The sequence below is a fragment of the Cololabis saira genome, chromosome 3 (genome assembly GCF_033807715.1).
Source record: "Cololabis saira isolate AMF1-May2022 chromosome 3, fColSai1.1, whole genome shotgun sequence".
NCBI classification, from domain to species: domain Eukaryota; kingdom Metazoa; phylum Chordata; class Actinopteri; order Beloniformes; family Belonidae; genus Cololabis; species Cololabis saira.
This window is the reverse complement of record NC_084589.1, coordinates 5008511-5029977: the sequence shown is the minus strand read 5'-3', so window position 1 is coordinate 5029977 and position 21467 is coordinate 5008511. Positions and strand designations below refer to the sequence as shown.

At 45.1% G+C, this 21467-nt stretch overlaps 1 protein-coding gene across 1 annotated transcript in view; it reads right to left on the bottom strand.

Annotated features, from left to right (window-relative positions):
• Window positions 1–3854: 3854 nt before the first annotated feature.
• Window positions 3855–21467, bottom strand: part of dis3l (DIS3 like exosome 3'-5' exoribonuclease) — a 53042-nt gene continuing 35429 nt past the window's right edge. The window contains exons 15-18 of the mRNA XM_061715381.1: window positions 19028–19212; window positions 18797–18942; window positions 5654–5825; window positions 3855–4189 (exon numbers count right to left, since the gene is read on the bottom strand). Of these exons, the coding sequence (XP_061571365.1) occupies window positions 3866–4189; window positions 5654–5825; window positions 18797–18942; window positions 19028–19212 (827 nt within the window). The 3' untranslated portion in view covers window positions 3855–3865. The remainder of the gene's footprint in view (window positions 4190–5653; window positions 5826–18796; window positions 18943–19027; window positions 19213–21467) is intronic.

Below are 21467 nucleotides of genomic sequence, written 5' to 3'. Positions count from 1 at the left end.
TTTAATCTAGCATTAGGTGGTACGGTTGTACTTTAATCTAGCGTTAGGTGGTACGGTTGTACTTTAATCTAGCGTTAGGTGGTACGGTTGTACTTTAATCTAGCGTTAGGTGGTACGGTTGTACTTTAATCTAGCGTTAGGTGGTACGGTTGTACTTTAATCTAGTTAGGTGGTACGGTTGTACTTTAATCTAGTTAGGTGGTACGGTTGTACTTTAATCTAGTTAGGTGGCGCGGTTGTACTTTAATCCAGCGTTAGGTGGTACGGTTGTACTTTAATCTAGTTAGGTGGTACGGTTGCACTTTAATCTAGCGTTAGGTGGTACGGTTGTACTTTAATCTAGCGTTAGGTGGTACGGTTGTACTTTAATCTAGTTAGGTGGTACCGTACGGTTGTACTTTAATCTAGCGTTAGGTGGTACGGTTGTACTTTAATCTAGCGTTAGGTGGTACGGTTGTACTTTAATCTAGTTAGGTGGTACGGTTGTACTTTAATCTAGTTAGGTGGTACGGTTGTACTTTAATCTAGTTAGGTGGTACGGTTGTACTTTAATCTAGTATTAGGTGGTACGGTTGTACTTTAATCTAGCGTTAGGTGGTACGGTTGTACTTTAATCTAGTTAGGTGGTACGGTTGTACTTTAATCTAGTTAGGTGGTACGGTTGTACTTTAATCTAGTTAGGTGGTACGGTTGTACTTTAATCTAGTTAGGTGGTACGGTTGTACTTTAATCTAGTGTTAGGTGGTACGGTTGTACTTTAATCTAGTTAGGTGGTACGGTTGTACTTTAATCTAGCTAGGTGGTACGGTTGTACTTTAATCTAGCTTTAGGTGGTACGGTTGTACTTTAATCTAGTTAGGTGGTACGGTTGTACTTTAATCTAGTTAGGTGGTACGGTTGTACTTTAATCTAGCGTTAGGTGGTACGGTTGTACTTTAATCTAGTTAGGTGGTACGGTTGTACTTTAATCCAGCGTTAGGTGGTACGGTTGTACTTTAATCCAGCGTTAGGTGGTACGGTTGTACTTTAATCTAGTTAGGTGGTACGGTTGTACTTTAATCTAGCGTTAGGTGGTACGGTTGTACTTGAACCTAGTTAGGTGGTACGGTTGTACTTTAATCTAGTATTAGGTGGTACGGTTGTACTTTAATCTAGCGTTAGGTGGTACGGTTGTACTTTAATCTAGTTAGGTGGTACGGTTGTACTTTAATCTAGTATTAGGTGGTACGGTTGCACTTTAATCTAGCGTTAGGTGGTACGGTTGTACTTTAATCTAGTTAGGTGGTACGGTTGTACTTTAATCTAGTTAGGTGGTACGGTTGTACTTTAATCTAGTATTAGGTGGTACGGTTGTACTTTAATCTAGCGTTAGGTGGTACGGTTGTACTTTAATCTAGTTAGGTGGTACGGTTGTACTTTAATCTAGTATTAGGTGGTACGGTTGCACTTTAATCTAGCGTTAGGTGGTACGGTTGTACTTTAATCTAGTTAGGTGGTACGGTTGTACTTTAATCTAGTTAGGTGGTACGGTTGTACTTTAATCTAGTATTAGGTGGTACGGTTGTACTTTAATCTAGTTAGGTGGTACGGTTGCACTTTAATCTAGTATTAGGTGGTACGGTTGTACTTTAATCTAGCGTTAGGTGGTACGGTTGTACTTTAATCTAGTTAGGTGGTACGGTTGTACTTTAATCTAGTATTAGGTGGTACGGTTGTACTTTAATCTAGCGTTAGGTGGTACGGTTGTACTTTAATCTAGTTAGGTGGTACGGTTGTACTTTAATCTAGCGTTAGGTGGTACGGTTGTACTTTAATCTAGCGTTAGGTGGTACGGTTGTACTTGAACCTAGTAGTTGGTAACTATCAGTAGATCTGAAGTTATCTTTCCAAAGGAAAGGATTTCAAGTTTAACAAATGTAATATTCTCCATGAACGGTGTTGTTCCTGGACGTTGTCATGGGAACTGAAACTGACTCCGCCTCCAGTTAATCCAAATATGGGCAGACAGTTGAAAGAGAACTTTCCAGGCCGCTCGGTAACCTCATGTAACAGTACCTGCGTTATCTGCAAGACAAGACTCGTGATTCTGTCAGGTTTTTATTCACAGATCAGTCTGTAAAGCAGCTGCCACTCACAAAGCCCCGCCCCTCATGATAGGGTTTTAAAAAATTACTTAAATTCCTCGTTTTCCAGGGAGAAGCTTCATCTCTGAGGTCCTGGACCTGCTCAGAGACCGTCTCTCTTGAACAGGGTCTTCAGAAGAAACTAAACTCCTCTGAGACGATTTAACTGTTAAATCCTTCAGTTTGTGTCTGATGTCACAACAAAACATTTGCAAACAACACGACTAACAGATGGGTGTTGACTCTTCTTCAGGTCCAGGTTCCTCGGACTCCCAGAGCGTCCACACACCCCCGTCAGGACACCAGTCCACATCTGGGTCCACATCTGGGTCCTCCAAGGTCCCCAACCATTCCCTGGTCCAGGATGACGAGGTGGAAGGTTTGGACCTGGAGCCGACCGGCAGCAGCACTCAGGAGCCAGGCCAGGCTCCGCCCACAGAGATGGAGGCTCCGCCCACATAGATGGAGGCTCCGCCCACAGAGATGGAGACTCCGCCCCCACATGGATGGAGGCTCCGCCCACAGAGATGGAAGCCCCACCCACAGAGATGGAGGCTCCACCCACAGGCCCAGCGGAGCAGAACCGTGTTCCTCCTGAGCTCCAGCTCAGCAGGGAGGAGGCCTGAAGCTGGTTCCTGGACCTGAAGCTGGTTCCTGGACCTGAAGCTGGTTCCTGGACCTGAAGCTGGTTCCTGGACCTGAAGCTGGTTCCTGGACCCGAAGCTGGTTCATGGACCCGAAGCCGGTTCCTGGACCCGAAGCCGGTTCCTGGACCCGAAGCCGGTTCCTGGACCTGAATGGCCGTTGGGGCGTTGAGTCTGTGCTGATTGGACCCACAGCAGAGACGATGCTGTTCAGTGGTTGTTAGGGAACCATGCCACAGAGTATTATGGGCTGTTGAATGGGTGGATCCTACCGTGTTTGTTTTTAACATAAATTGCCAAATAAAAATGTGTTTTCAGATGCAGCTGGTTGTTGATGGATGAAACCTGGACGTGTTGAACCTGCATCAGTCAGAGACTAAAACCCTGAAACGCTGCAGGAACTTTCAGGGAGACGGTTCTTGTTCTTCTGGATCTGTGAGCTTCGTAACGCCACAGAACCAGCAGACCTGGAGATCAATTCCCCCGGTACAGAACATACCGACCCAGTTAGAACTGGGAGGGGGCAGGGCCTTGGGTGATGACTCAAACGTGACATCACAACACCTGAGATGACAACAGAACCACAAGTTTTTACTGTAAAACCACCAACAACCCCTGGAGACCCTGCTCCGGCCGGACGGGTCGGGTTGTAACTCCGCCGGTTGTAGCTCTGCCTGTACGGGTCTGGTTCCGGGGGCCGGTTCCTCCGGGACCTCCTGGTCTCGGTATCCACGAGGATCAGAATCAGGAAAAAACAAAAACCACTAAAATACATCTGAGGAAAAAGTTGAGTGTTTCTGAAATGAGTTACTTTCTAAAAGCAGTAGCTTTAATCCTAAAAGACCTTGAGGGGGCCGAGGTTCCTGGCGCAACGCCGCTACACTGCACCAGCGCTACGCTGCACCAGCGCTACGCCGCACCAGCGCTACGCCGAGGCGGCACCACGCCGCGGCAGTGGCAGTGCTACGGAGTGGCGGTGCTACGCCGTGCTCTACACCATGGCGGCGCTACGCCCTGGCGGCGCTACGCCCTGGCGGCGCTACGCCCTGGCGGCGCTACACCGTGGCATGCAACGCCGTGGCGGCACTAGGCCGTGCTCTACGCCGTGGCGGCGGCGGCCCTTAGCAGCGAGTCCTGGTCCAGCAGGGCCAGCTCCCGGACCTCCTCCAGGAGGGAGTACAGGTTGGGGGTCTTGCTCTGCTGGAACTCCCTCTCCTCCCTGGATAGCCGGGGCCTCTGTTGGGCCTGGTTCTGGGCCTGCTGGGCCTCCTGGGCCAGCCGGACCACCTCCTGGACCAGCTGGTTCCGGCCCGGTGCCGGCGCGGGCCGGGGCGCCGCGCCGCTGTGGTGCGGCCGGTTGCTGACCAGCTCCAGCTTCAGGGTGTCAGGGTGGCAGCTGGTGGAGAGGACAGAGATGCAGACCTGGGGGAGAGAGGAGTCGGGTTAGTCAGGTCCTTACCGGGCCGTTGCCGGGTCTCCTGATGGTCCAAGTCTGTGGTGAGGTCCAGGTCCAGGTTCTGGTCTGTCGTCAGGTCCAGGTCTGGTCCAGGTCTGTAGTCAGGTCCAGGGGCCTCATTTATAAAGCTCGCTTGCGCACAAAACAGGGCTTGAAAGATGCGCAAGCCACCTTCTACGCAAAGGTTGGGATTTAAAAAGAAAAAACAATAGAAAAATGTGTGTATCTCTACGCCAACCCCAACCCTCCCGTAGGAACATACTTAAGATATGGGGAACTGGCAACGCAGGCGGTGAGGTGGTGAAATGAAGCCAGATTCATGTCATACTCTTAATGTCATCACATATCAGACTTATAATATAATAGCGCTGATCGTGTCCCTCTGTGTGTGAAGCTCAGCGTCAGTCAGGACTCTGGTGCTGCTGCTGCAGCCGCGGTGCAGGACACGCCGGGAACCTCCTCGTCACGCACCGCTTCCAACCGTAGAGTGACTGATGACAGAACAAATAGTGCCGGGCCACTCTATGGAGCCCCTAAAGGGACTCAGATTTTTTTAATATTTATAATGAGTTTTGCGCGCGAGCGTAAGCCTAAATTATGGTTCTGCGTTAAATCGATGCAGAGCCTACGCCGTAGGGTACGCGGGGACGCACACCTACGCCGTAGGCTCTGCGATGGTGTAACGCGGAACCATAAATCAGCCTTGAAGGTTTCACGCACGTACGTAAAACTCATTATACATCTAAAAAAAAATCTGTGTCCCTTTAGGGGCTCCGTACCTCTTGGCCTCCACCTTCAAATCACACCACTTCTTTTTTTTTCTGCACCATCTGTCCATGGCACTCACGGCGTGAGTGCCAACGGCGTGCTGCCACTCACTCGCTTTATTTTATACTATTTATACTTTTACTGTGACCACCAAATAATGTGGTTTTCCTGCCTCCACCTCATCCACAACATCTCCATCTCAGTCTCCGTTAAATTTAGTGGCACGGTGGTTCGACACGTCTCATTCATCCGGACGCACAAACAGGCTCCAGGAAGCCGCTGCGCATGCTCAGCAGGCTCATTTATATGCAAATACAGTCATGAACTACTTTGCATTGCATTGCATTATGGTATGAAGTGGGCGTGTAGAGCGCGGGATATGAGGCGAATTCACGTGCGCAACCTTCCAGCTGGACTGTGATTTATAAAGCGAACATTGCGTGCAAGTGTGCGTGCACACGGTTTTATAAGTCCAGATTTTTTTTTGCGCCCGCCATTTTCGGCTTTTGGGTTTACGTGCACTTTTAGTATGAATCCTACACACTCTTTTATAAATGAGGCCCCAGGTCTGTAGTCAGTTCCAGGTCTGTAGTCAGGTCCAGGTCCAGGTCCAGGTCTGGTCCAGGTCCAGGTCCAGGTCCAGGTCCAGGTCCAGGTCTCACCGTGACGTGGTCCAACAGCCTGAAGGTGCAGCTGCCGCCGTTGGAGCAGGTGCTGATTTGGTCTGGATGGCGACGTACCGAGCCGCTCAGCCATTCACAGCCGCCGTCCGGCCCTGCTGACACCACCTGGCCCTCCCTGTTCCTCAGGTAGACCGGACCCTTCACCCCGTACCTGGGGAGAGATGTCAGATTAATCAAACTTCTGAACTAGTTTATCCTCATGAACCGTCACATGCTTTTGATCAGGGGGTTAAAACTGAAGGTTGGCCTGGTGACTTCCCGGTTTGTCAATGAACCATTGTCAGTTGGATACATCTGTCCAATGTCTGTTTCACAGTCTTTGACCTCTTTAACTGAAATGTCACGTGTCACATGTGTGACTTTTTTAACCTCGATGTCTGGTACCTCCGTATTTGTTTGCTTCCAACTGTCCATTGTCTACCCTATATGGTCATGTTCCTGTCACAGTTTCTCAATAAAAGCGTCTTGCAAAAGCAGCATTTTGGGGAGAGCTCAGTAGTTCTCAAATGAGGGCCATGTTGCTCTGCAGCTCCTCTGCTCTCCCCCACTTCTGCAGAAGCGCACTTAAAGATCATTTCTTCTTTAAGTCCAACAGTCTCTGTCTTTCCTGGTTATGAATTTATGTTATGTTGATTTGGGACCCAACAGAGACACACCTGGTTACACCTGGAGATGATTCACACCTGGAGGTGATTCACACCTGGAGGTGATTACACCGAGAGGTCGGTAAGGCAAGGCAAGTTTATTTGTATAGCACAATTCAACACAAGGTAATTCAAAGTGCTTTACATTGACATTAAAAGCGGCAAGACATAATTAGACAGTAAATAACAAATAAAATGAAATAAAATTATAAGAAAAGAGGTAAAATAATAAAAAGCACAAGTTGTTAAAAAGTAAGGGCAGTATAGTGCAGCAGGTAAGTATTTAATTTAGGAGTACGCTTTAGTAAACAGTAATGTTTGTAGGCCTGATTTAAAGGATCTACAGTTGCAGCAGACCTCAGGTCTACAGGAAGTTTGTTCCACCGGTGAGGAGCAGAATAACTGAACGCTGCCTCACCTTGCTTGGTTCTGGTTCTGGAACCACAACAAACCAGATCCAGATGAACCTCAGGGGTGTGGGAGCTTCATAGGAACTAACAGATCCAGATTAACTCAGGGGTCTGGGAGCTTCATAGGAACTAACAGATCCAGATGAACCTCAGGGGTCTGGGAGCTTCATAGGAACTAACAGATCCAGATGAACCTCAGGGGTCTGGGAGCTTCATAGGAACTAACAGATCCAGCATGTATTTTGGTCCAAGACCATTCAGGTCTTTGTAGACCAGCAGTAAGATTTTAAACTCTATCCTTTGACTCACTGGAAGCCAGTGTAGTGATTTCATGACCGGTGTAATGTGGTCCAGTTTCCTGGTGTAATATGGTCCAGTTTCCTGGTGTAATATGGTCCAGTTTCCTGGTGTAATGTGGTCCAGTTTCCTGGTGTAATATGGTCCAGTTTCCTGGTGTAATGTGGTCCAGTTTCCTGGTGTAATGTGGTCCAGTTTCCTGGTGTAATGTGGTCCAGTTTCCTGGTGTAATGTGGTCCAGTTTCCTGGTGTAATGTGGTCCAGTTTCCTGGTGTAATGTGGTCCAGTTTTGTGGTGTAATGTGGTCCAGTTTCCTGGTGTAATATGGTCCAGTTTCCTGGTGTAATGTGGTCCAGTTTCCTGGTGTAATGTGGTCCAGTTTCCTGGTGTAATGTGGTCCAGTTTCCTGGTGTAATATGGTCCAGTTTCCTGGTGTAATATGGTCCAGTTTCCTGGTGTAATATGGTCCAGTTTCCTGGTGTAATGTGGTCCAGTTTCCTGGTGTAATATGGTCCAGTTTCCTGGTGTAATATGGTCCAGTTTCCTGGTGTAATGTGGTCCAGTTTCCTGGTGTAATGTGGTCCAGTTTCCTGGTGTAATATGGTCCAGTTTCCTGGTGTAATATGGTCCAGTTTCCTGGTGTAATATGGTCCAGTTTCCTGGTGTAATATGGTCCAGTTTCCTGGTGTAATATGGTCCAGTTTCCTGGTGTAATATGGTCCAGTTTCCTGGTGTAATGTGGTCCAGTTTCCTGGTGTAATGTGGTCCAGTTTCCTGGTGTAATGTGGTCCAGTTTCCTGGTGTAATATGGTCCAGTTTCCTGGTGTAATGTGGTCCAGTTTCCTGGTGTAATGTGGTCCAGTTTCCTGGTGTAATGTGGTCCAGTTTCCTGGTGTAATGTGGTCCAGTTTCCTGGTGTAATATGGTCCAGTTTCCTGGTGTAATGTGGTCCAGTTTCCTGGTGTAATGTGGTCCAATTTCCTGGTGTAATGTGGTCCAGTTTCCTGGTGTAATATGGTCCAGTTTCCTGGTGTAATGCGGTCCAATTTCCTGGTGTAATGTGGTCCAGTTTCCTGGTGTAATGTGGTCCAGTTTCCTGGATCTGCTGCAGCTGCCTGATAGATTTCTTGTTAAGGCCTGTAAAGATGCCATTGCAATAATCCAACCTACTGAAAATGAAAGGTAGAGGAATTCCAGATTCAGATCCAGTGGATGACCTTTTTCTTGGGTCAGTGTTGGCCTCAACAGGGCATAAAAAAATACTATTTTTTGTTGTTTTTTTCTCTTGGCGTGCAGAGCTTGACTGGTTTAAAAAAAAAAAAAAAAGGAAAAGATGAGTAACTAACGGCTTACATTTAAATATGTCTTGATAGGCTACGGGATATTGTCAGTTTGAGTTCGTCTACCAATGGAATCAGTGGCTAGAGGTGGCCACGGCCCCCCCTACAAATTTGCTGCCCCCCACTGGCCTCAAAAAAACAAACAAAAAAAACCCACACTTGCCGGTCACATAGATTCTATCGTCAGTTATGCGTTTCATCCCAAATCATTTGGGCAAAATGCATATCAGTCGGTGTTTCTTTAAGTATTTCTGAGCCTAATATTAAAAAAATTAAAATAAAATAAATATATATATATATATATATATATATATATATATATATATATATATATATATATATATATATATATATATATACACACACACAGGGCTGCACATAAGTGCAAAATATGCCGTGAGCATCCCAATCTGGCCGATAAAAACTGTAACTTACTTATACTGACTCTACAGACTAACACGCACCATAATTTGTCGATTCATCTTTATAAGTGAATAAATATTGTTTTGCCTATAACTTATTCCTGCATCCCTCTTTTATCGATCCGGCAAGACGGGTCACCGCGTTTTTGGAGGCCCAAGTCACATATCCAGGTCTGGTGCTCCTCTGAGCACCAGACCAGCACCAGACCAGATTATGTGCAGCCCTGTATATGTATGTATATATATATATATAGCACTGCTACCCAACGCACTAATTCCCTGCTGCCTGTGCGTTACAATGAAAAATTAAGATGATAAATATAATTCAATTACCCCTTTTTCATGATGAAAACAAGACTGCAACTAAATAAGAAGTAGTCTTGGTAAGAGAATAATGAGGAAATGTATTGTTTTTATTAAATGTCAAAGATGGACGAAAGGAGAAATTAACTTAACGATCATTCAGCATCATTGTATCCTCCTGACTAGTAAAACAGAATCTTTCACCTCAAAAACATATTCTGAAGTTTATTTAGCTGCTTGACCGTTTTCACTATTGCATTCATCAACGTTGTATTTGCGGATGTGTGGAGACACGCAGCGGGTGTGGAGACCAGTGTTGGGACTAACGTTATTTAGTAACGGGTTACAGTAACGCCGTTAGTTTTGCGGTAACTAATACTCTAACGCATTACTTTTTAAATTCAGTCACGCAATTACCGCTACCAAACGGTGAGTTACTCTGTTATTTATTCTGGCTACAGTGAAGCCTTTTTTCCCCACACGCGGAGACCAGAGGAAACGTAGTGTGTGTGCGTTCAAAAACATGACGGTCATGAGCCAAAAGAAGGCGAGTTTCGCAACGTGGAATTACAGGAATCCCTGGTTTTTCGCAGGGGTCATGTTCCAAAAAGAACCCGTGATAAGTGAAATTCTTTTTACAATTATAGAGGGCTTCAAATTGCGGAGATCAGCCCCGGCTCGCACGTATTCCACTGCTCTTCTGAGCCGCTGCATCCCGACTCTGTAACGTCTTTTTCTCCTAAAGCCGCGGTGCAGGTGTGTTTTTACCAGAGAAGAAAATAGTTATGGGTCGTTGTCTTCGCTCTTTTTTCTTCTGGGCAAAAAGATTCTTATAAACCAACATGCTACCATTGGTTATTATATCTGAGACTGTAATGAACGATTCATCAAAGGCTCCTGTTCTTCAGCTGCTGCTGAAGCTCTTTGGCCGTTCTCAGCTTGTTGCTAAGTGACCAACGTTATTGATACAGGAAGTGTAGAAGCAGGGAGACTGTTTAGAATGCAGAACACGATGCACAATGCAAATCCATACAGTACCTGCTGAAATGAAGGCTAGAGGGCCATTAAATGGGAGCATTTAAAATAATGTTTTTATTTAAAGTAGGCTAACTAAAAAGTTACTTTTCATAGTAACGCATTACTTTTTGGTCTAAGTAGCTGAGTTACTGAGTTACTTTTTAATGAAGTAACTAGTAGCGGTAACTAGTTACTATTTTTCAGTAACTAGAACAACACTGGTGGAGACACGCAGCGCTGCTCCTCAATGCACTAATTCCCTGTCATCACACATATAGGTGCTCGGGCTCAGGCACGGCAGGAGGATCGGTGTCACGGCTGCCTGGACAGCCCGGTCCGACAGCACGTCCAGGGGACTGAAGTGCTGACGCACGAATGCGTTCATATAAACAGTTCTGCTTCGCGCACGGCGACGCGGTTGATTTGCAGCGAGAACATGCTGTATAGCAGCCAAATTATCAAATAAATCATATTCATGATGATCGTTTTATTTGTGCGTAATGCATAAAGCATATACAGGAACACACTTGTTATTCCTTATTTTTCTTTTTTTCCCCTTTGCTGTCACCAATGAATGCTAAACAATATAAATCTAAAGTATAAAATAAATCAAAATTTGTCGGGGTGCATTGTTTTAATATCTTATTGCTTGGTGTAATATTGATTTGCCTGACGCGGCTGGATCTGTGAGTCTTTGTTCACCAAGATGATTGTAAAGACTGGGTCAGCAGCATCTTTCATTTCCTTCTTAATGAAAGAGATTCTTAAGCTAAGAGCGACTCTGGGAAACGCGATTTTCTTTCACAGGCTCCTTAAGAAGGTTTGAAAGAAGTCTTTCGCTGTTAAGAGCTACTTAACTGATCTGGGAAACCGGGCCATTGTCCTTTACAACGACAGAGAATTTATAAATTTGATGAGAAGCCCTGGATCACCAAAGGGTTAGACAATGCCTGTAAAAAGAAAAATGCATTCTACAAGCAATTTCTAAAACATAGAACTAAGGTTGCAGAAAACAAATATAAAAAATACAAAAACAAATTAACCACAATCATGCGAGCTAGTAAGAAGAATTTTTATAATAAACTGTTAGAATTACATAAAAGCAACACGCAAAGGAGATGGAAAGTATTAAATAATATCATAAATAAAAGCAAAAACAAGAATGACTATCCAAATTATTTTGTTGCTAACAATAAACAAAATGTAAATACGCTTAAGGATATTGTTAATGAATTTAATGATTATTTTATAAATGTTGGTCACAATTTGGCGATGCAAATTTCGGAACCAAAAATTAAAGAATATTGATATTAACCCAAATACTATATTTTTGACTAAAGTGGACGAGAATGAATTGATTGAGGTAGTAAATCATTTAAAGAATAAAAAGTCAACTGATCATAATGACATCGATATGAACTTAATAAAAAATATATTTTCACCCATAGCAAAACCATTATCTGTAATCAGTCACTTCAAAAAGGCATATTTCCCCCAAAAATGAAAATTGCAAAGGTCATCCCTATCTTTAAAAATGGTAATAGGCACAACTTCTCTAACTATCGACCAATTTCTCTACTCACTCAATTTTCTAAAATACTTTATTTGCACACAGACTGGAGGATTTCATAGAAAAACATCACCTTCTGAGTGATAATAATGAATATACAGTTGGGGTTTTCATTGATTTAAAGAAGGCTTTTGACACCCTTGATCACACAATATTAAATAAGCTTGAAAGATATGGGTTTAGGGGAGTCGCAAAGGCATGGAAAGTCTGAGCAAAGAATGGTGACATGCGGGTACCACAAGGCTCAGTATTAGGCCCAAAGCTCTTCATACTGTATATTAATGATATTTGCAATGTTTCCTGTAAACTAAATTGTATTTTATTTGCTGATGATACAAACCTTTTTTGTTCAGGTAAACACTCAACTCAACTTTATTTATAAAGCGCTTTAAAACAACTACAGCTGAAACAAAGTGCTGTACATGAGAGGACACACAATCAACGATAAAAGACAATAAAAACAATTAAATAAACAAATAAAATTACATAAAACCACTAAAAACAGAGTGAGGTCTCATACTGGGTTAAAAGCCAATGCGTAAAAATGGGTGGTCAGTTTTAAAAGCAGACAGTGAGGAGGCCTGTCTGATGTGCCGAGGTAAAATGTTCCACAACTTGGGGGCAGCAACAGAGAAGGCTCGGTCCCCTCTGAGCGTTCGTTTGGACCTCGGTACCCCGAGGAGCAGCTGGTCAGCTGACCTGAGGCACCGGGCGGGGGCGTGGGGGTGAAGAAGCTTCGAGAGGTAGGGAGGAGCAAGACCATTTAAAGATTTAAAAACAAATAAAAGAATCTTAAAATGGATTCTAAAACGCACAGGCAGCCAGTGGAGGGAGGCCAGTATGGGCGTAATGTGTTCTCTCTTACGCGTTCCAGTTAGCAGACAAGCGGCAGCGTTCTGAACTAACTGGAGACGCGCAAGAGAGGACTGGCTGAGTCCAAGATAAAGAGAGTTACAGTAATCCAGCCGAGACGTGATGAAGGCGTGGATTACTGTTTCAAAGTGCTTTTGCGATAAAAAAGGCTTCACCTTAGCCAGCCGCCTAAGGTGGAAGAAACCTGACCTAACTACTGCGCTAACTTGGCTCTCCAGTTTAAAATCACTGTCAATTTTAAAACCTAAGTTAGTCACAGAAGACTTTGCATGAACTGCCAAAGGACCCAGATCGACAGAGGAGGAAGAGCAGAAGCTGCTAGGGCTAAACACAATCACCTCTGTTTTCTTTTCATTAAAATTTAAAAAGTTTAGGGCCATCCAGGCTTTGATGTCATCAAGACATGCCAGCAGGGGTTTGAGGGAGAAGGCATCACTCTTCCTAAGGGGGACATATATCTGGCAGTCATCGGCATAACAGTGAAAGTCAATACCATGCTTTCGTAAAATAGATCCTAGAGGAAGCATGTATAAAGAAAAAAGCAGGGGTCCTAAAATTGAGCCCTGTGGGACCCCGTATAAGAGCGGAGCAGGGGAGGATTCAAAGACCCCAAGACTGACACACATTGACCTGTCTGCTAGATAAGACCTGAACCAGTCCAAGGCGCTACCATCAACACCCACTAGCTGCTGTAGACGATTCAACAGAATCTTGTGGTCTACAGTGTCGAAAGCAGCGGTCAAGTCAAGCAGAACAAGTACTGCGTAGTTGCCACTGTCATTTGGGAAATGGGCCTGGAATTTGCTAACACAGTGCTGTCAAGACCAGGCTTCTTCAGCAGAGGCTCTACTACTGCATGTTTGAAGATTGCAGGGACAACACCAGATGATAGGCTTCTATTTATGATCATCAAAATGGCCCACCCTATAGTAGGAAAAACTTCCTTAAAGAAGTGTGGGGGGACCACATCAGGAGGGGAGCCTGACGGTTTAATATGGGCCACCACATACTCTTACATTGACAGAAACACTGGTTCAAAACTGTTGAACACAGCTGAGCTAAAAACAGAGACAGAGGGGTCAATGGCAGGTGGAGAAATAAGAGCTCTTGTAGAGACAATCTTGTCAATAAAAAAGTGCAGAAAATTGTTACACACAGAAACGGATGTTTCTAAACAAACAGGCTGTGGGGCATTCAGGACAGAATCAATTGTTCTGAAAAGAACACGAGGGTTCTTGCAGTTTTCAGTAATAATCCGTGACAAATACTGTCTCTTAGACTCCTCGACAGTGTTTTGATAAGAGCCTCAGGAGTCCTTTAAAATCTGAAATGAGACCTGCAGCTTGTCCTTCTTCCACTTGCGTTCGACTCTGCGACATTCCCGTCTGGCTGCACGGGTTCTGTCATTGAACCAGGGTTCGAGTCTAGCCTTAGGCTGCCTGGGTTTTAGAGGAGCCACAGAGTCCAATATGGAAAGGCAGGAAGAGTCAAACCAGGAGCAGAGCTCCTCCGTATCAGCAGAGGCTGGAGCGGGACGGATGGAGACAGCAGAGAAGTTGCCGGCAGTGAGGGGGTTAAAAGCCCGACGGAGCCGGACAGGAGCGCGATGTTTGACTGCCACACAGGAGAAGTCTATGCTGAATAAAATTGGAGCATGGTCAGAGAACACACACTCCCCGATCTCTAGGCTGGACACAGTCAGACCATGAGAGAGGACCAAGTCAAGTGTATGCCCGTGCTCATGTGTGGGGCCAGACACACACTGCTTTAAGTTAAAAGAGTCCACGATGTTTAAAAAGTCCTTCACCATCGGCTTTTCCGGACAGCAGACGTGAAGATTAAAATCACAGACGATAAGGACACGATCATATTTAAACATCACTTCTGAAAGGAAGTTTGAAAAGTCACTTATGAACTCATTATATTTTGGAGGGCGGTAGATGACGGCGCAGAGCACCGGGTCCGCGCGGCCAACCTCAAAGACAGTCAGCTCAAAACTCGAGAAGGATGTAGGATACTGTTTGCAATTAAAAGATGCTTTAAAAACAGTCGCCGTTCCTCCACCTCGGCCCAGTGCCCGCGGGGAGTTAAAAATGGAGCAATCGGCCGGTAAAAGTTCAACAAGTGGGCTGAGCTCACCAGCGTTGATCCACGTCTCCGTTACGCAGAGGAAATCCAAATCCCGGGAGTTGAATAAATCCCTCAGGATAAAAGTTTTGTTTGCCAGCGATCTGGCGTTAACCAGGCCAACTCTGGTCGGAGCTGGAACTTGTGATCCAGAAGAAGAACGCTGAACTCGGAGCGGCGTCCTCAGATTGTGGGGATTAATCCCTCGCTGGCGGAGCCGCGGGGAGAGGGGATTCCGCAGCTGGAGAAGAGCTACGTCATCCGAGCAGGTGACAGGTACCAGACAGCTCTCAATAGGATCGAGGAAACGCCGGGACAGCGTGAAAGGATACAAAGATCCATGGGGTACAGTCCGGGAGACATACGCGGAGCGAGCCAGGCAGATCCTTACTTTGACCAGACGACCACCATGTTTACCGCGGCGGCATGGGCGTTTCCGCCGGGGAGGCAGCGCTGAGGCCCGCACAAGGTAAGCCGGGATTTTCGATAGGAGCGGAGGTAAAGTTTTCTGTCCACCACCATGATTAAAAGCACTTAGATCTCTGACATTTCTTCGTAAATCCAAAAGGTACTGGTGATCATACACCAGTAGGGACTCGACTCTGGAAGTGTCAAGGCTTAAAAACACTAAAAACACGGATAAAAGTGGGAGCAACAGACGGCGTGCCACACACACTGGCGCCATCTTGATACCATTTACACACACACACAACATTTTTTTAAACACCTAGAAAAGCTCCTTAATACAGTAGAAACTGAACTTAAAAAAATAAAAAGTGGTTTGATGTGAATAAGTTATCATTAAATATAAGTAAAACTAAATTTATTATTTTTGGAAATCAACCTAATCAAAGTGTCAACCAAACAAGGTTGGATACAAGCACCCAACCAACCAATTATTTATAGACACAAATGAGCTCAAATTCAATGAACTGGTGGACTTCAAAACTGCACAGCTTATGTTCAAAATCAACAAGAACATGCTGCCAGACTGTATTCAAAACATGTTTAATTTAAGACAAAGCCATTCCAACCTCAGAGGAGAGAGCAGATACAGGAAATCAACAATCAGAACCAACACCAAACTGGTGGCTGTTTGGAATAAGTTGGAGAGGGATTTGAAATGTAGTAGAACCTTAACCTTATTTAAAAAAAACATTGACCGGGTTTGTGATGCTACACCCCTGTTGCTCGTTCATTGCTGAACATGATGTATCCTTCACTATTGCTCAACCGCTTGTAAATCTATGTAAAAAGAATAGCTGTTGATAAAAAGCTTTGACGAACCTGACCATTTCTAATCAGCATGTCAGTTATATGAATACAAATGGCACAGCACCAGAGTTAAAAAAAAAACGTAAAAAAAAGTTAAAAAAGTTAAAAATCTCCCAAGTATGATGATTTTAAAGCTATGATCGAGGACTATTCAACTATTGTACACATGTTCTCTCAGCAAACGCAGCTGGTGATTATGCTGTAATGATGTGAGTTGCCAAACTGGTTTAGCCGTCATTATGTTTGTTGTTGTTGTTGTTCAAGTGCGTATTTTATGTGGACCTACTGTGCTGCCCTCTTGGCCAGAAGAGATTCCGAATCTCAGTGAAATTATTCCTGGTTAAATAAAAGGTTAAAAATTAGTGTTTTGTAAATTAAAAAAAAAATAAATACTGGAAGTGATTTTATATATATACACACACACACACACACACACACACACATACATATATATATATATATATGTATATATATATATATATATATATATATATATATATATATATATATATATATATATGTATATCAGGGTGCTTGCTCTTTTTCCACATTAAAATTCCAGACTTTTCCCAGACTTTTTTAAAACTGATATTTTTTTTCCCAAGACCTTAACTTTACGTACTTGTATACTTGTGTGCCTACTGCCTACTTCATTGGTTGAGATTGTACCAATGGTGTTTATTAGAAATGTTTGTTAGAATTTTTTATAGGCTAGTATTCAATGAACTGCATTATTCACAGTAAATTATGTTTTTACTGATGAAAACGTTTCAAAACATGAAAATCACAAGTACATGAATTTCACATCAAACAAGTGTCACAAAGACTAACTATAAAAACACATGAATGGATGGATGAATGAATGTAGAATTCAGTCTCTTCACTCGCATCTTATTTTTTCTGTCCTTGACATGACTGATCTTATCTTTATGTTATCTCATTTTAACTTCTGAACAAGATGTATCAAAACACATAAAAGTGCATATTTGACCTAGCTCAAATAACAACAAAAAATAAACCATTTTTATAGTTTATAGTTAAATAAATATTATTATAAGTTTTATAGCCTACCTTTCTATTTCTCATTTCACAATGCCTTTGAGCATACTGTAAAATTTTACCATATATTTTTCCCCATACTTTATTAAGACTTTCACACAAAATTCAAGACTTTTCAAGGTCTGGAAAACAGTGTTTCAAAATTCCATACTTATTAAGACTTTCAAGACTTGCGCAAGCACCCTGATATATATATATATATATATATATATACACACATATATATATATACACACATACATACATACATACATACATATATATATATGCCTGCCTGAGTTTCACCTGCCCTTATAACATCATTACCTTTAATTTCAAATATTCATATTTTATATTGTAGGTCATCTTATACCCCGTCAAACACAATGACAACTAGCGAAACTTGATATCAAAAGCATCCATAGTGCAAAGGAAAATAATATTAAAATCATGTAATTTTTGTTGCTTGCCAAATTGCAGAGCGCATGTGCCCCCGCTCCCGGAAAAAAGGTTCAGGCTCAGGATTTTTTTATTACTTTAAGCCCTGCCTCAACCAGGAAGTTGGGATGTTGGTTTGACGTTTGACAGGAAAACTAACGAGGTACGGTTCTTACTCTGGGACGAAACCCAGCATGCCGTTGTACGGTTCTTACTCTGGGACCAAGACCAGGGGCCTCATTTATAAAGCTTGCTTGCGCACAAAACAGGTCTTGAAAGATGCGCAAGCCACCTTCTACGCAAAGGTTGAAAATGTGCATATCTCTACGCCAACCCTGACCCTCCCGAAGGAACATTTTGAAGATATGGGGAACTGGCGACGCAGCCGGTGAGGTGGTGAAATGAAGCCAGATTCATGTCATACTCTTAATAATGTCATCACATATCAGACTTATAATATAATAGCGCTGATCGTGTCCCTCTGTGTCAGCTCAGCGTCAGTCAGGACTCTGGTGCTGGTGCTGCTGCTGCAGCCGCAGTGCAGGACACGCCGGGAACCTCCTCGTCACCCACCGGCCGCTTCCAACCAGCCCCACACAGACAGAACAAATAGTGCTGGACCACTCTACGGAGCCCCTAAAGGGACTCAGATTTTTTTCATATATGAGTTTTACGTGCGCGTGAAATCTTTACACGCGGGCGTAAGCCTAAATTATGGTTCCGTAGTAAAACGACGCAGTCCTACGGCGTAGGGTCTGCGTTGGTGTAACGCAGAACCATAAATCAGCCTTAAAGGTTTCACGCGCGCACGTAAAACTCATTATATATATAAAAAAAATCTGTGCCCCTTTAGGGGCTCCGTACCTCTTGGCCTCCACCTTCAAATCACACCACTTCTTTTTTTTCTGCACCATCTGTCCGTGGAACTCACAGCGTTTAGCGCAGCAACGACGTGTCACTCACTCGCTTTCTTTTATACTATTTATATATTTGTAATGATCAGTGAATGGGGGTAGGACTAAATAAGTTTACACTTCATCCTACTCCTTTTTTGGCACATGTAAATCAAGATAGCAAGTTTTAAAGGATGAAATTCTTTGTTTTGTTGTTTTCTTAAACTTCTCATGAAGTGTTGTTTCTTTTTTTTTTTTTTTTTTACATGTACAAATATAAAATAAACCAAATCAAATCAAATATATACTTTTTTACTTTTACTGTGACCACCAAATAATGTGGTTTTCCTGGCCCTCCACCTCATCCACAACATGTCGAACTCATTTTCAGCTTTTGGGTTACGTGCACTTTTAGTATGGATCCTACACACTCTTTTATAAATGAGGCCCCAGGACTCCGTTGTACGGTTCTTACTCTGGGACGAAGACCAGGACTCCGTTGTCCCGGACGGCGTAGATGATGGCGTCGGCCAGGCAGCGCGGGTCCGTCTGAGGATCTCTGTCCTTGAAGAAAAGACACTGGAACAACCCGGTGGACAGGTTCTGGGCCCGCTGGGCCGCCTGGGAGAGAGGGACAGGGGTCAGGGGTCAGAGGAGTCGTCCTGGGGGGACAGGGGGAACCACAGAACCGGTGCGGCGCTCTGACCCGGTTCTTGTTGTTGATGTGCTGAGCCGTTTCCTCCATCTCTTTGTTCCCGCCCAGGGCCCGGGCCGGGGCCGGGGCCGCCCCCCCCTCCAGCTCCAGCGCTGCCGTCAGGAGGCGGTGCACCACCACATCGGCGTAGCGGCGGATGGGAGAGGTGAAGTGAGTGTAGCGGTCCAGAGCCAGACCTGGAACACAAACCAGAACCCTTCAACACGCCGGTACCGGTCAAAGACCAATAGTTTTTAATTATAGTTTGTTTTTTGTTTTTTTATTTTTATCCCTGATTTTTTTCCCATTATATCACCCAGTGCTCCTGCCTAAGACAGTCCTGGTCGTTGCTCCCTCTACCAACCCCGGGAGTCCCTGCACTGAGCTCAGGTCTCCTCCTTAACCTGAGGAGTGAGCAGGCCGCATCTTTTCACCAGACAGGGTGGGGCTTCTCCGGCCGGACGTAGCGCGTGGAAGGATCACGTTATTCCGGCCAGATCCTCCCACCCCATCTGTTCCCCGGTTGGCCAGAGGGGGCAGTATAGCCCAGGACTGCTGCATGTTTTTGTGAGTAGCTCACATTCTCACAGTAGCTCACATTAGCTACCCAAGGGAACACGGGGAGAACATGCAAAATCCACACAGAAAGGCCCTTTCACCAACCCCACCCAGGGTGTGGGTGCTGAAGTCATGGGGGAACTAACACGCACTTCAGCGCCCACAGCGTCCCCGGCGGGAATTGAACCCAGGACCTTCTTGCTGTGAGACGGCTGCACTACCAGCTGCGCCCCTTAGTTTTATAGTTTTATTTGGATCCCCGTTAGCTCCAGCAAAACTGCAGCTATTCTTCCTGGGGTCCAAGACGTAATACACAGTACATCCATCCATCCATCCATCCATCCATCCATCCATCGTCCGCCGCTTATCCGTTCCCGGGTCGCGGGGGCAGCAGTCTCAGCAGAGATGCCCAGACTTCCTTCACCCCAGACACTTCCTCCAGCTCTTCCTCCAGCTCTTCCGAGGGGAGTCCGAGGCGTTCCCAGGCCAGCCAAGAGACATAGTCTCTCCAGCGTGTCCTGGGTCTTCCCCGGGGTCTCCTCCCAGAGGGACATGCCTGGAACACCTCCCTAGGGAGGCGTCCAGGAGGATCTGGCACAGATGTCCAACCCACCTCAGCTGACTCCTCTCAATGTGAAGGAGTAGCTGCTCGACTCCGAGCTCCTCCCGGGTGACCGAACTCCTCACCCTATCTCTAAGGGAGCGTCCAGCCACCCTGCGGAGGAAACTCATCTCTCAGGGAGCGTCCAGCCACCCTGCGGAGGAAACTCATCTTTAAAGGTATTGTGACATGAAAAACAAATTTTTCTTGATTTTTTGTGTTTTGTTGGGTGTCTTGACATCAATTACACCCAAAAAACAACGAACTTTTAACATTCAGTGTATTGTGTGCTTTCTGGGATTTTCCGCATAACTATGCAAAAACGGCGCACGTGGTTTGGTGGCAGAACGTGACGTCACGCCCCGCTAAATCACCGCCCCCTCCACCCAGCTCCCTGCCTCCTCTCCTCTCCAGTGCACCATAAAGGCTGATTTATGGTTCCGCGTTACACCGGCGCAGAGCCTACGGCGTAGGGTTACGCGGCGACGCGCACCGTACGCTGAACCCTACGGGGTAGGCTCTGCGTCGATTTAACGCGGAACCATAAATCAGGCTTAACACGGAGCTGTTTAGAGCCTCTTTTGTTCTCATCACCGGAGGACAACTGCTAAGAAGACCCGCGGCCACTGACTGGACTTAAGATAAGGGGACAGTGCTGCTTGCATGCCTTTATTTTTATGATTGTTTGCTGTGGTTCGCCCTGCTGCTTTTCCGTGCATGCTTCGCCTGTCGCTCCCGGCTTAACTCTCCGACGCCGCTGTGAGCGTATGGTTGGGTTGGAGGAGGTTTGGAGGAGGAGCGGAGCAATGATTGACAGGAAAGGGGGAAAAGGAAGCGTTTTTCACGACGCAAAAAAACACCGTCATAAAAAGCCAGGAATGGAGTACTGGAGTGAAGTTTTTCTTGTTAAACCCTTTTAGACACATTTGAGGGATGTTGGCCAAGACTTTTAATAGTGTTAAAAGCATGTTAAAAATGATGTCACAATACCTTTAAGGGAGGAAACTCATCTCTAAGGGAGCGTCCAGCCACCCTGCGGAGGAAACTCATCTCGGCCGCTTGTATCCGCGATCTTGTCCTTTCGGTCACTACCCAAAGTTCATGACCATAGGTGAGGGTAGGTGCGTAGATTGAGGGGTAAATCGAGAGCTTCAGCTTTCGACTCAGCTCCTTCTTCACCACGACGGTCCGGTACATCGACCGCATAACTGCGGACGCTGCACCGATCCGTCTGTCAATCTCATGTTCCAACGTTCCCTCACTCGTGAACAAGACCCTGAGATACTTGAACTC